Here is a 12,381-nt window from a genome sequence, read left to right as displayed (position 1 = left end):
ACTTATACCATCAAAGTTTTTCACTTATGTCACCCTCGTTTTGAGTTTTTTTTTTACTGTATGGTGACACTCCTGGAGCAGTATTTTCCCGGTTAGCTCTTTTTTTTTCCCCACTGAAAGGAAATCTTAATGCTCGAGCTTGGAGTGGTATATTAGACGATAATATTCTTTCAACTTGAGCTCACTGTGCACAAAGCCAAGTCCAGCACCTTTGGGATGAACTGGAACTCCAACTATGAACCACACCTGATCGCCCAACATCACTAAAGCACTTGTGGTTGAATAGGAGAAAATCTCTGCAGCTGTCTCCCAAAATTAGGTGGAAAACTGGAAGAGTGAAGGCTGTAGGAGCAGCAGATTAAGAGGAGGAGTGCCAAGAGGAGGCACATCTTCAGTTATTCCAAAATCCTAAACCTGTCACCACGGCTTGCCCATTGTATCCCCCACAACAAGAGTTAATCCGGATGTGTGGAAATGTTCAACACCATCACTTTGCACTGCGTCTCTGTTAGCACAAAAATCTTTTATTAACTAAATGTAAGATCACGTGGTAAAAGTATGTTTTAATGCCTTTTTAAGGGTTGAATATACATTTTTGGATGATTATCAGGATAATATCATGAATTGTAGTTATCTCGGCCGGGATAATACTGACATTTCGTCCCATGCCTGGTAAAACTTTTGTCACATCTCTACGCTTTTATTAACAGCATCTTCCAAAATGACCTGCTTCAGCCACAGAAATCACAGAGATGAATGTCACGGGACAGATGATCAAACAGAATCTCTGACCGACAAATCTGCATTTATCATCCTGTGTTGTCATTGGCAGCCCAAATCTGCTTTTAGGGATGTTCAGCTATTCAGGTGTAAATTCTGACAAACTCATGAACTCTCTGTTTGTGCTCGTGCAGGTGATCACTCCAGAGGAGATCATCGATCCCAGTGTGGACGAACAGTCGGTGATGACGTACCTGTCTCAGTTCCCCAAAGCCAAACTGAAGCCAGGAGCTCCACTGAAACCCAAACTCAACCCCAAGAAGGCCCGCGCATACGGACCAGGTACACACACACACACACACACACATTATGTGTAGTCAAAAACATCTTCACGAAGCTTTTAGGCGACTTTTTAAAAACAGTTTTGAAAAGGACGTCTGGTTGTTGACTGAGTAACACGAGAGCCTCTGTGTTTGTGGCCTGTTCCTCTCCATGTGTTGACTAATGAGAACACTGGAAACACGGGTCTGTCTGACAATGTGAGGAAGTGAGCAGCTGTGAGACCAAACAAAGGACCTCACTCATATAAGACACACACACTCACACACACTCACACACAGATCGGTGAGTTCGACAATAACCCAGAGAAGGAAATCCCTGGAAACGACTTTACTTAAAAAACACACACTCACAGCTCCAACCAACAGCAACACTGCCTGTGAAACCTGTAAACACACTTCAAGGTGTGAAATTGGTGGATTTACCCTTTAAAATTATCAGGATATAGTCAAGTGTGCCCATAATTAGAACCCAAGATGGCAAAACATGACAAAGAACAGCAACAAATGTTTGTCATTTAGATGAAAAAATGACCTAAAACAATTAATTGATGAGCAAAACAGATGTTGAATTACTGTCTGTGCAGATTATTGACAGATTGTTTTGATCAGTTCAGATTCTGATAATTGATTTAAAGAAATACAATCATGTTGCCAAAGCACATAAAGTAAATGAACCTACTGAAGAGGTCAGTGCGTATAAACAATACATAAAAAGTTTAATAACCTAAAGAAATGATAGATGGATAAATCGATATTTGATGTGACTGATAAGTTTGTTTACCTGACTGTATCTGATAACGTTCTCCTGCAGGTATTGAAGCGACAGGAAACAGAGTGATGCGTCCTGCTGTGTTCACCGTGGACACGTTCAGCGCCGGTCAGGGTCAGGTCACCGTCTACCTGGATCATCCAGACGGCACCAGAGAGGAAGTATGAACCAAATCCTCCTCTTCCTTTTTCTTATCTCCTTCATTTCAGACTGCAGTGTTTTCTCTCCTGTTAGATGACAAACATGACACGTGACTAACCTTAAAAACAAACCCTAACTTGTGTGTGTGTGTGTGTGTGTGTGGATCAGCTGAAGGCGCAGCCTAACGAGGCCAAGCCAAAGACGTTCACCGTCACCTACGTACCTCGAGTCATTGGACCTCACAAGGTGAGCTTCATTTCATTTTCTTTAAACATCTAACAATCAATAGAATGATTAAATGTTGTTGGATGCACATATCATCAAACACTTCTCTGAATTATTTGTTGTTTCTGTTTCCAAGGTGACGGTGTTGTTCGCAGGTCAGCCAATTCCCAAAAGTCCGTTTGAGGTAAATGTGGACAAGGCGCTGGGCGACGCCTCCAAGGTCACAGTCAAAGGCCCAGGAGTCGAACCTGTGGGCAACGTCGCCAACAAACCCACCTACTTTGACATCTACACTGCAGGTCAGAGAAATCACAAAGACTCAAACTTAAAGTTTAACCACAGGATGATATTTTTGGATAAGAATACGAAGAAGGCTGGACTGGAGAGTTGAACATTGGCAGCTAAACCATTGCTCAATTTAAAAAAAAAAAGTCAGATTATTTAGCTTTTGGACTAACGAAAAAATAAAATCCTTCCTCTTACAAATAAAAAGTTGACTCAAAAATCATTAAAATTCATAATTTAAAGCTGCTTTGCTGAGTTGCGAGTAAAAAAAAATCAAAGATTTACTGCTGCACATAAACTGTGACTGAATTTAAAGTTTCCTGTTCTTGTCGTCCTCTCCTGTAGGAGCCGGTACCGGAGATGTGACGGCCATGATCAGAGACCCTCAGGGCCGACAGAACACCGTGGAGGTGATGATGGAGGATAAAGGCGACAGCGTGTATCGCTGCACCTACCGGCCCATTCAGGCCGGCCCACACACAGTTACCGTCACCTTCGGAGGGATGGGGATCCCCAAGAGCCCCTTCAGTGTGGACGTGGGACCTGGTGAGAAAAGGGACTTGCAAACATTTTAATCACGACCCAACGGGAACACACCATAATACATGTAATCACCGCTTCATGTGTGTTTGTCCAGCCTGTATGCCGGGGGCGTGCAGGGCGACGGGTCGTGGTCTCCAGCCGTCGGGGATGAGGGTGAAACAGGTCGGTGACTTCAAGGTGGACACCAGAAACGCTGGCAGTGGAGACCTGAAGGTGCTCGTCAAAGGACCCAGTGAGTACAGCTCACAGTGTCGAGGCTTTCTAGAACTTCTGCGTTCTGTTCCTGAAGTGGGAAAACATCACCCATTGTCATAGTGAATGATGGGAGCTGTAGTTTTTTGGCTCCAGGGATGGGACTGTTTGTCAAATACTGACGGAGGTGTCAAACATCCACACAGTCTTAAAGGTACTCGTGTAAAAAACAGACTCTAGGAAAAGTAGAAGTACTGATTCAACTTCTCTACTCAAGTAAAAGTAATGGAGTACAGGCTCTGTAAGTATCCAAGTAAAAAGTTTTCTGCTGAAGGACATTTCTGGTCAAAGCTAACTGAAGCTCACGTCTTACTGATATAATTCAAAGACCATTAAAGGTAAAAGTAGAATCAGAGGGATTCGTCCAAACTGTCCCTGAAATCTCTACGTATCACTAAATAACATGTTAGTAATGAAAATACTTCTACTGTGAAAAGGTGTTCAGAATGTTCCTGAACTCAGATTTGATTACTGATTATTGTGTGTGTGTGTGTGTGTGTGTGTGTGTGTGTGTGTGTGTGTGTGTGTGTGTGTGTGTGTGTGTGTGTGTGTTCAGAGGGCATCGAGGAGCCGGTGAAGCAGATCTCCAGTCAGGACGGCGTGTTCTTCTACGAGTATTATCCCAACAGTCCTGGCAAATACACAGTCTCCATCACCTGGGGGGGTCAGCACATCCCGAAGAGGTGAGCTGTATGGTTTGTGCGTGTGTGTGTGTGTGTGTGTGCGTGCTTCAAACAATTACCTCAGCACATTACCTCATCTGATCTGAATGGTTGGATCTGCAGGGAAATGAGGACTTCTCGTCTGGGCTTCGTGTTCTCTTTGTCACCTCTCTGTAGAGCAGATTGAGATCGTTTTGTTCTTATTTTTTTTGTATTCGTCTTAGTTTTGATACTTAGTATCTGGAGCTTAAAACAAATTTATGATCTGGGGTTTTGGATGAGAGGTGGAGAGGCAAGACAGACTGATGAGCAGCCAGACTTGCGCAAACAAGACATGGATCAGAAGTTGAAGTACCTGTGAATACATGATCGGATGAAACAAACATTTCAGACGTGCCTGAATGTTCCGTCATCCGTGATCCAGAACAGAACCGTGTGTCCAGGCGTCCTCGCAGGTCATACGGGGTCAGAAAGTTCCCACCATGAAGAAGCTGGCTGCAGATCTTAGGAGGAAGACGGGGCTTTAAAAGCTGTCTGTTTTACTTCATCAGCACTGACAGTTCAGCTCACCAGCTAGTGTAACAAACACAAAACACTTTCTGTCACCCGCAGAAAGAGACTGAGGAGGATTACCTCAACACCAGGCTGAGAAGCCGTTTGCTGCTGCACACTTGGATTTGAAGTTTTCAAGTGTGTTTCTCCACAGCTAGCGTCAGCGATGGGTGTGGTCACTTCAAGTCAGTTTTGTTTGTATTGCCCAATATGACTTATAACCCTCAGAGGGATTTGAGGCCTGTGCAGGACTCCACAGCCTTTCTTAAGACCCTCGATGTGTGGTCAGAACTGAGCTATTGAAGCTATAATGATACTGCAGATGTACTTTTGGAAAGTGCATTTAAGCCTCGAGTCCTGCTGGTGCTGCGCTGCTTCTCTTTCGCGGGTCCACATGTGCTGACGGTGAATGTTCAGACTAACAGGAACAGGTAGTCCGGTGACCTCAGCACTTTATAAACAGCCGATGATTTAAATCAGGATATGGAGGGCTGAAATCACAGATTAGGCTAAACAACGGCTCACAGATTTGACTGCAGCTGGTTTAAACCTGCGCAGCTGATGTGCTCCAACCTGCCTGTTGGTGTGTGTTGGAGAGGAAAGTGATATTACGACACACCTTCAGTGCTCCGCCTCACAGGTGCAAGGTACAACAAGATACATTTTTTGTTGATGATGAGTTCAGGAGCCCTCACGTCCTGTGTTGTAGTCGCAGTGGATGCTTCTGTATCTTTTGACAGATGACACTGATGCTCTGTAGATGGTACCAGTGATGTTCTGGACGGTTTTAATCACCCGTTGTAGAACCATCCTCATGCTCCTCTGTAAAAGTTGTCCTGAATCTTGATCCGGAAGTCAGCCTTTCCTACGTTTTCGTAGGTGGTACAGCAGAGTCTGTGCCTTTTCTGTCTTTTTTGTAACCAGGCCTGCTCCAGCAGTAATAAAATAATTACATCTTATGTCAGAATTATGTATTTATTACTATTATTGTAGTTGGAGGCGTATTTTTGGAAAAGCAAACAAAGACAAACTCAATGAAAAGTGGAAAAATAAAGTGTGTGTGTGTGTGAGATGAAGACTGTAAATCCCAGCAGACAGTTTTATTTTGCGTGAAGCTAGTTTCCATCTGTACACACACTCACACACACACACATCCAGCCAGTAACTGCTAAAGACTGAATTATGATTCTGTGAAGCACTGAGGCTGTGGGGGTGGGGGGGCATGTGATGGTTCACTCACAAAGCTGTCAACACACACACACACACACACACACACACACACACTAAGTCATAAAAACATTCGTACTGTTTTTTATAATATTCTGTTTTGGTACCACGCTGCCTCCGAACGCCTGAATATGTGATTTTTATTCATTTAGTCGGTTCTTTTCTCTCTCGTTTTGTCATTCAGCCCGTTCGAGGTGGTGGTGGGACGTGAGGCAGGACCTCAGCAGATCCGGGCCTGGGGTCCTGGCCTGGAGGGAGGCATTGTGGGTAAACCTGCCACCTTTGTGGTGGAGTCCATCGGCAGTGATGTCGGGGTGCTGGGTGAGTCTCCAGTTTCACTTAATTCAAACCAGAAATATTTTTGGATTTGTCAGGCTGATATTTTTTGTCTTTGTTTAAGTTGGATTTGAAGCTAAAAGGCAAGGGGCGCCTACATTACCCACGATGCAATTAAGACAGTTGTTGACATCACTGGAGGCAATTTCTTAGATACCATGCAGCTTCCCCAAAACCTGTAAACAAACTTTAGCGTGACAGTTAGTACATTGTAAAGGCTTCGCATTAGATTTGAGTGTTTGATGGCATTTAATTAAATCTTGTTCCAGTGTCAATCTATCTAATCTGACCTGCTGTGTTCCAGGTTTTGCCATCGAGGGTCCGTCTCAGGCTAAAATCGAGTGCGAGGACCAGAACGACGGGTCGTGTGACGTCCGCTACTTGCCGACGGAGCCGGGAGAATACGCCATCCACGTGACGTGTGACGAGGAGGACATCGAGCACAGCCCCTTCATGGCTCACATCGTCCCTGACAACAACACCAGTGACCCAAACAAGGTCAGTGAGATACAAAAGCAAAACAAAAACATCAAGGTTATATGCTGAAATTAGTGATCTTAACATTTTAACTGGGAGACGAGTTACAATAGAAGTGGAAGTTCGATTGAAAGCGTCTGTAATAACTCATACTGGTTCTGTGGTTGTAGGTCCAGGCTTACGGGCCGGGGCTTGAGAAGACCGGCTGCCTGGTCAACCAGCCTGCTGAGTTCACTGTCAGCGCAAAGGATGCTGGGAAAGGACCTCTGAAGATCATGGCTCAGGTAAGATGCAGAAATCTTCTAATGCTCAGTCAATACAGACACACACACCTTCTGAAACCAACAAAGGGTTTAGTTGTCGCGCTTCATTGTATCTTGTTGTCTGATACAAGTGAGTGACTTATTATTGATTAGTCTGTGCAGAGTGTAATTTAAAGGACAGTTTCACGTAATTTCAAGTGTCTTAAAGCAATTCTCACGTGCCCGTAACTGGTCGCTGTCCATACTTGCAGTGAAGTCGTTCCCTCGTTCCTTCATCCTCCAGACAAACATTTGCATGCTGCCACATTTGGACTTTTGTATCTTTCTTCATGACGTGTTGACAAACTTCTTATCTGTCTGTCTGTCTGTCAGGATGGAGATGGAGTCCCAGTGGACGTGAAGGTGAGGAGTAAAGGTGACGGGCTGTACTCCTGCTCCTACACGCCCAACTCCCCTCTCAAACACACCGTGGCCGTCGCCTGGGGAGGAGTCAGCATCCCCAAGAGCCCCTTCAGGGTAAGCAGCCAATCACAGCACCCTGTTACAAAAGGAAGTGGTTTCCCGTCCAAAGCCGAGGATCCGGTTAAGACAGAAAGTGCTAAGGTGGTCCGATCAGAAACTGTAGTTAAGGCAGAAAGCATCAAAGGTGTCCAGTCAGAGGGAAGTTTTAATGTGGTGCAGTCGAAGTGTAAAGGTGCGAGCAGTAAAACAAAGAAGCCTCTGATCATCATCACGACGTACACCGAGAAGACGTTCAGCTACTAGTTCAGCCATGTTTTAAAAACAGGTACAGTTTTTATGCTAAGCTAGGCCAATTATCTGTTTCGTTAAAAGAAAGTGGATATTTTAAATTGTTGATGCATTTAAAAATCAAAATGTTTACTCAAACCAGTGCCAATATTTACAAGCTAGCTGATTAGCTTCTACCAGATGTCAGATGTCAGATAATCAAATGTGTGATAAATGTTACAGAGAAGATGGTTCGGAAACTGATTCTAAAACATAAACACTGTGATGAAATTATCAGTTCGAAGACAAAGACCACACCTGCAGTTTGCTGACTATAAATATTCAGTCGTCTCAGATATGAAGGCTGTGACATTCGACATGAAAACATATAAATGTTAGTTTGTGGTTTTTCTTAAATCTCTTAATGGCAAACTTGACCAGAAGTTTGTCAGACTTTCATTTAAAAACATTTTCTGGTATAAAATTGACAGAAACATCCTGATAACAGCATAAAAATGTTTTATTGTTGACCAGAAAAAATGACTTCCTTTCACTAATGTCCACTATATGATCAAAAATGCAGTTCCAGCTAACAAGCTCTGATGTACTTTGATTGATTTTCACATTTCACTTGTACTAGTTATGCACCGTACTCACACTGTAACCTCTGTCTGTGCACTGTTACAACCTTTGGTTGGTTTTTTTTCTCACTAATCGTAACACTTTTGTAATTGAATGATTTTTTTTTTTTTTTTAACTAAAGTTGTTTGTATTGACACAAAAAACACAAAAATGCACTTACAAGTCTTACCTGCACTGTAACCTCTGTTCATGCACTGTAACTCTACATGTTGTATTCACTAACACTTCTTCTGGTGAAGCTGCAGCTGAACTTCACTTGTCTGAATCGATCTGATTCGACTGATCCAAGCAACTGATCTGATACCAGTTCAATATGATATTTGTATTGACTTGAAGTGTTGACTAGATATCTGACACTATGAAACATCAGCTGTAGGTTTATAATCCGACACACCTCATTATTTACCAGCCACCAGCTTGCATGTTCAAATTAGCTGAAATGTGCATTTGCATGGTCCTGATTACACATAAGTGAGAATAATGATGGAATGGCAGTTAAAGTGATTGTGTTTCGATGCACAGTTTTGTTAACTTTTGACCTAGAACAGCTGATCTGAGGTGGAGACGATAAATACCTGTGACAGCTGAAGAGTTAATTGACCAGGGAATAAATGCTGATTCTACACATTCACACTGAAGAAACATTATATTCATCATCTGACTTTTGTTTTAAAATGGTGTGAATGGTGGTTAAAGAAAATACAAGCAAATGAAGAACAAATCCACACCGCCGTGACAGCATTTAAATGTCGTGTTTAGGGTGAAAATCCACCTGATATCGATCATTAAGACATCTTTAGTTGAAAGCTGGTTGTTGCTGGTGGGAAGCCAGTGAGGGATCACGTCGGCGTTGCTGCACTTGTGAATCCCGTTTATTGATTTTGGGCGTCTGCACGGAAGTTGATGGGATTTATGGATTCAGAACAAACATGCCAAGTGTTACGTCCTCCAAGAGAAGCTGGTGGGTGTGAAACACTGAGCAGTGATTTATGCTGCGAGGAAAGATGTGGAGCTGAGTTGAGGTTCAGATAAGTGAAGCGCAGCTGTTTTCTTCACAGCACTGAAACATTAAGTACACTTAATTTCTGCTGAATGGAAACCTTTTCACCTTCGCAGACCTGTGACCCCCGAGCTCCTTATTCTGTCATCATCTAGGATGATTTGTGAAGGGATAGAAAGATGTTTCATCATTATTATATGATGCAAAACTGTCAACTTAATGATAGAAATGAACAAAAAACACCTGAAACGGAGTGAAAAGGTTTTCATTTCACTGGAGTTATGCACTAACTGCTCTTCTTTACGCTGTAACCACATTTAATTTGTGTTTTTTAATCACAGTTTGAGAGATTTGTTGCTGTCAGACTAGATTTTATCAGCTGTCTTCCCTTCTCGCTCTCTCTCCCTCCGTCGTTTATAAGGTGTTTATAGTTTCAGCCGCAGGGCAAAATATGTCTCATGAGAAACTTCCAGTGGGCCTTAGATCTCCGTCTGGAGTTTGTGTGCTGCTCAGGTATTTATGACGGTGCCAGTAAACTTCAGGACACATTCCTTTCTCCTGTGTTGAGACGACAGAGGTACAAAGTCCAAAATGTACAACATGGAAGAACTCTTTGAGGCTCAAGAGGTGGAAGATTGTGTAATCCTCAGAAAATGATCAGACTGATTGTTTAGGTCATGATAAGTTTTTTTTTTTTTTTCTTTTTTGGCTCTGATGGATCACAAGTATTTGTACTGGTCCACGTATCATTTCAACAGGGATGTTTGTACTTGTCTAAAAGAGTATTATTCCGGGTTTAGAGCTGATGTAACTGTGGTGAGTCAGCAGGCTTGTTGTGAGCTGCAGCAGCCTGCAGGCCGCCTGGCACCGACGGCACCTTTCTCCTCTCGCAGATAGATAAGTAAATAGTCACACCCTGCTCTCAGCACTGCTGGGAACAAACAGTAGCGACAGCATTTCACTGAGGTAAAGGAGCCAGTGTGACAGAGCGGTTCACACTGGAAACCACACTGAACCTGACTTGACCCCAAAACATTTTCATGAAGAACGAAATATTCTGTTTTTTGCCCTGAATTTGGAAAATATTCCTACAGTACTAATCCTTTTACCTGGACGATTAAGATAATACACCACTGATCCTCTTTTTATTCGTTCAGTCATCTTCTTGAAAGTTTGTCACAGAGATAATCGTGCATTTCCAAAAAACCTGTAGATGAAGAAGTTACGTTTCTCCTCCGTCATTCAGTTTTGTGCTGTCGTCTCTGAAACTCTTGTCTAGTTAAAGAGATGGAGCTCGCAGTCGACACACCTTTTGTCTTTTCCCCCACACGTCTTAACTAGAAGATGCAACTTTCAAAATATGCGTTTAAAACCCATTAAGTGATGGAAACGGCACATGACTGATGTTTTCTGCGTTTTTAATTCAGCTCCGCTGATGGCAGCATTATCTGTCTTTGCTGACTTGGCTTGATTTTAATTTGAGTTTTCTGTTTTGATACCAATAAATTGTGGCAAACATCTGTAAGAAAAAAAACCCATCCAAACCAGCCTCCCTGAGGCAGAAAGGAGGGAAGTTAATTAGTCTCTGTGGGGAAACAGACTCGCCACAGTTTAATTATAGCGAGATTTCAAACAACTGCAGTTAATTTACAACAGTTAACTGGTCGACTCAGTCGGCTGCAGAGACGTTTTGTGTTGAGCTCAACTTTGGTGACTTCAACAGTTCAGTGTTTGCTTGTTTCTTGTGAACTGCACATGTATTTTCTGCACAAGATCTTAAATAAGTACATCACAATCACAACACGTGAGATTTAGGTTGATACACAAAAACTTTGTGCGCTCTTAGCTTTCAGTTTTTTTAACTTTCAAACCAAACGTGGAAGACAGCTGATACATTTATCTAACTAGTTTGTCTTTTTTTTTTCTTCTTCTCCTTCTTACAAGTGAATCTGTAACCAACATGTTGATTTAAACACACATTAATCATCAACTGTAGAAAAATCCAAGTTTTTAACCACCAGTCAAGTCAGATTGGTCTCAAAATAAATTCATTTCATTTAAATGTTTCTCTGTGTTGTTTGGTTTGTTCGCTTCAGCTTCTGCTGTTGTTTTTGGGATTTGTTCAATCACTGAAATGTGTATTTCTCATATTTTGAATTCTAATGTTGTTTTACTTCACAGGTCCAACCTGAGTTACATATTTCATATTCCTTCTCAATTTAATGTTATTTGTAGCATTTAAAATATAAATAGCATCAAGACATGGGAAAACAATGATGCAGAAGAAGAAATATTTGGGGAAAAAAATATTTTTTGTTGTATTATGTCATCCAAACTCATCCAATACTGAAGCTTTGAGAAGACTTCTGACCCGACCCACAATCCCAAACATCTGTATTGACGAGAATGAGACTAAAAACTATTCTTAAAGCTTAAACAAACGTTTAAAGCTCAATCTTGGATATCTTTTGCTGAGACTAGTTTACTGACTCCACCCTGCAGGGTTTGTGTTAATCTCTTGCTTCTCTGTATTCCTGCTGACTGCTGCAAAACATTTGTCGAATAGCTATAAAAGACACAAGTAGAGCACTTTATTTTTAAACATATATGTAATATTAGTGATGTTTTTAGCAAAACTCTAATATAAGGGGTAAAACTTTTGTCACAGACTAGACTGTAGATGTGATTGCGTCTACATTTTTATTCACAGGTGCCTTTTTTTTTTTTTTTTTCTTCACTTGAAATGAAGTTTGACAATCAGATTGCAGCCTCAGGATCTGCAGCATATCACAGATTATTATCTTTGTTGGAGTTAAAACTTAAGATAAATCTGAAGAATGTTTCTGAACAAGAGGAGCCTCCCTCACTTTTTAGATACACATCAAACATTTTGAACAGCCACATTTTTTTGTAAAGTCACATTTAGATACACTGGTGGTTAACACAATGTGAAATTTGACTTCAAGCTAGGTATCACTTTCTCTCAGGGGCTCCTGGAGACACAATACTTATCATTTTTCACCTGATAATTGTTCAGCTGTCTTTGCCAAGAGCTTCACAGTTACCTGTAATTAAAATCAAGCCATGTTAAAGATAAAGAAGTAAGAAATATAGAAAGACTGAGAGGTCGTGGATCATAGACGGAACCCTGTGGCACTCCATATGTAGTTTTGAATACCAAAACTTGAATAACTGCTTTGTTTTTAAACACTGCAGG

The 12,381-nt window shown here is 41.9% G+C and overlaps 1 protein-coding gene across 2 annotated transcripts in view; it reads left to right on the top strand.

Moving 5' to 3' along the window:
• LOC119020389 (filamin-B) overlaps positions 1-12,381 on the top strand; it is a 64,314-nt gene that overhangs the window by 29,817 nt on the left and 22,116 nt on the right. For both annotated transcript variants that reach the window (XM_037099644.1, XM_037099643.1), the window contains exons 5-15: positions 915-1,062; positions 1,873-1,991; positions 2,140-2,217; positions 2,333-2,495; positions 2,827-3,027; positions 3,119-3,256; positions 3,833-3,959; positions 5,902-6,038; positions 6,358-6,551; positions 6,701-6,814; positions 7,166-7,309. In XM_037099644.1, the coding sequence (XP_036955539.1) occupies positions 915-1,062; positions 1,873-1,991; positions 2,140-2,217; positions 2,333-2,495; positions 2,827-3,027; positions 3,119-3,256; positions 3,833-3,959; positions 5,902-6,038; positions 6,358-6,551; positions 6,701-6,814; positions 7,166-7,309 (1,563 nt within the window). The remainder of the gene's footprint in view (positions 1-914; positions 1,063-1,872; positions 1,992-2,139; positions 2,218-2,332; positions 2,496-2,826; positions 3,028-3,118; positions 3,257-3,832; positions 3,960-5,901; positions 6,039-6,357; positions 6,552-6,700; positions 6,815-7,165; positions 7,310-12,381) is intronic.

This window comes from Acanthopagrus latus, chromosome 6 (assembly GCF_904848185.1).
Source record: "Acanthopagrus latus isolate v.2019 chromosome 6, fAcaLat1.1, whole genome shotgun sequence".
In the NCBI taxonomy this organism is placed as follows: domain Eukaryota; kingdom Metazoa; phylum Chordata; class Actinopteri; order Spariformes; family Sparidae; genus Acanthopagrus; species Acanthopagrus latus.
This window is presented reverse-complemented; position numbering and strand designations above follow the sequence as displayed.